The sequence below is a fragment of the Charadrius vociferus genome, unplaced genomic scaffold, assembly GCF_000708025.1.
Source record: "Charadrius vociferus isolate BGI_N301 unplaced genomic scaffold, ASM70802v2 scaffold758, whole genome shotgun sequence".
NCBI classification, from domain to species: Eukaryota; Metazoa; Chordata; class Aves; order Charadriiformes; family Charadriidae; genus Charadrius; species Charadrius vociferus.
Genome location: NW_009649934.1, coordinates 945738 through 946826, shown reverse-complemented (window position 1 = coordinate 946826; position 1089 = coordinate 945738). Strand labels below are relative to the sequence as shown.

At 58.8% G+C, this 1089-nt stretch overlaps 1 protein-coding gene across 1 annotated transcript in view; it reads right to left on the bottom strand.

The window, feature by feature from the left end:
* Positions 1-857: 857 nt before the first annotated feature.
* Positions 858-1089, bottom strand: part of STAB1 (stabilin 1) — a 57048-nt gene continuing 56816 nt past the window's right edge. Inside the window, exon 67 of the mRNA XM_009891283.1 lies at positions 858-1020. Coding sequence (XP_009889585.1) covers positions 858-1020 — 163 coding nt within the window. The remainder of the gene's footprint in view (positions 1021-1089) is intronic.

The following is a 1089-nucleotide window of genomic DNA, read 5'->3' as shown; positions in this document are numbered from 1 at the left end:
CTCTCCCAGGAGAGGGGGAGCTGCAGGGGCAGGAAGGGGATGTTTGAAGGCAGAGCTGTTGGTGCAGGCTCCGGAGATGTTGGTTACCCCAGGCCACTGCCTCCTCCCCTCACTGCTGCACCCAGGGTGATGGTACCGGCCTGCCGCAGGGCAGTCAGTGTTGAGGTGACAGGTAGGAGAGAGAGGGATCAGAGAAGGGATGCACTTCGTGTGCTGGGTCTGGCTGCGAGCAGGCAAGCAAATGGGTGAGCGACTGCAGAGTGTGCGTGATGGGTCTTTGAGATATACAGTGTGTCTGCGTGGTGGGTTTGGGGGGGAGACCGGGGGATTAGCATGGGGGCAGGTCTGGTTCCTTGTGAGCACTGGGCTGTGGCAATTGCCGTATGGGCTGAGCATTGCCAATGTGGGGGCAGCTGAGGGAGAGGAACCAGGTCGGTATCGGGGACCCTCTGCCAAGAAACTCTTCAGAGAAAGGCGCTAAAGTACAGTGTGCACCTGCAACCCTCAGTGACACACACACACACACACACACATCTCTTCTCCTGCACGTTCCTCCTCGGCGGTGTGCCAGGCTGGCACATCGGTCTGTCACTTGTGTCTCACTGCCTTATCCGTGTGCTACTTGCCAGCCTGTCGCAGACTTCCAAAATGCCTCGCTCTTGACTCAGTGGCCTGAACGATTGCTGTTAACGTAGCTGCGCTAATCAGCTGTTGTAGTACGTGCATGTGGCATTTGATGTCTTTGTGCTGTGTGTAGCGTGAAGGCTCAATAAACGTCTGCAGCATGCGTAACTAACTGACTAACCGACTGTCCTGATTTAACTCCACCCCAGCTGATGCCATGACACTAATTCCCTTCAGGGGTGATGCTCTGGTCCTTTGCCTGCCCGGGAGGTGCCGCTCTGGGTGCACGCCCAGGGCCCCGGGGTGCAGCCGGGGGGGGTGTCCGACAGATCGGGCCTGAGCCGTCCAGCGCAGTGCGCTTTGTGCCCTTTATGGCCGTAGTGTGGACAGGAGCACCTGGATGGCGCAAAAGGGATGGTTGGGGGGGGAGGGCGGTGACTCACTGACGCAGTGTGGGGGTACATG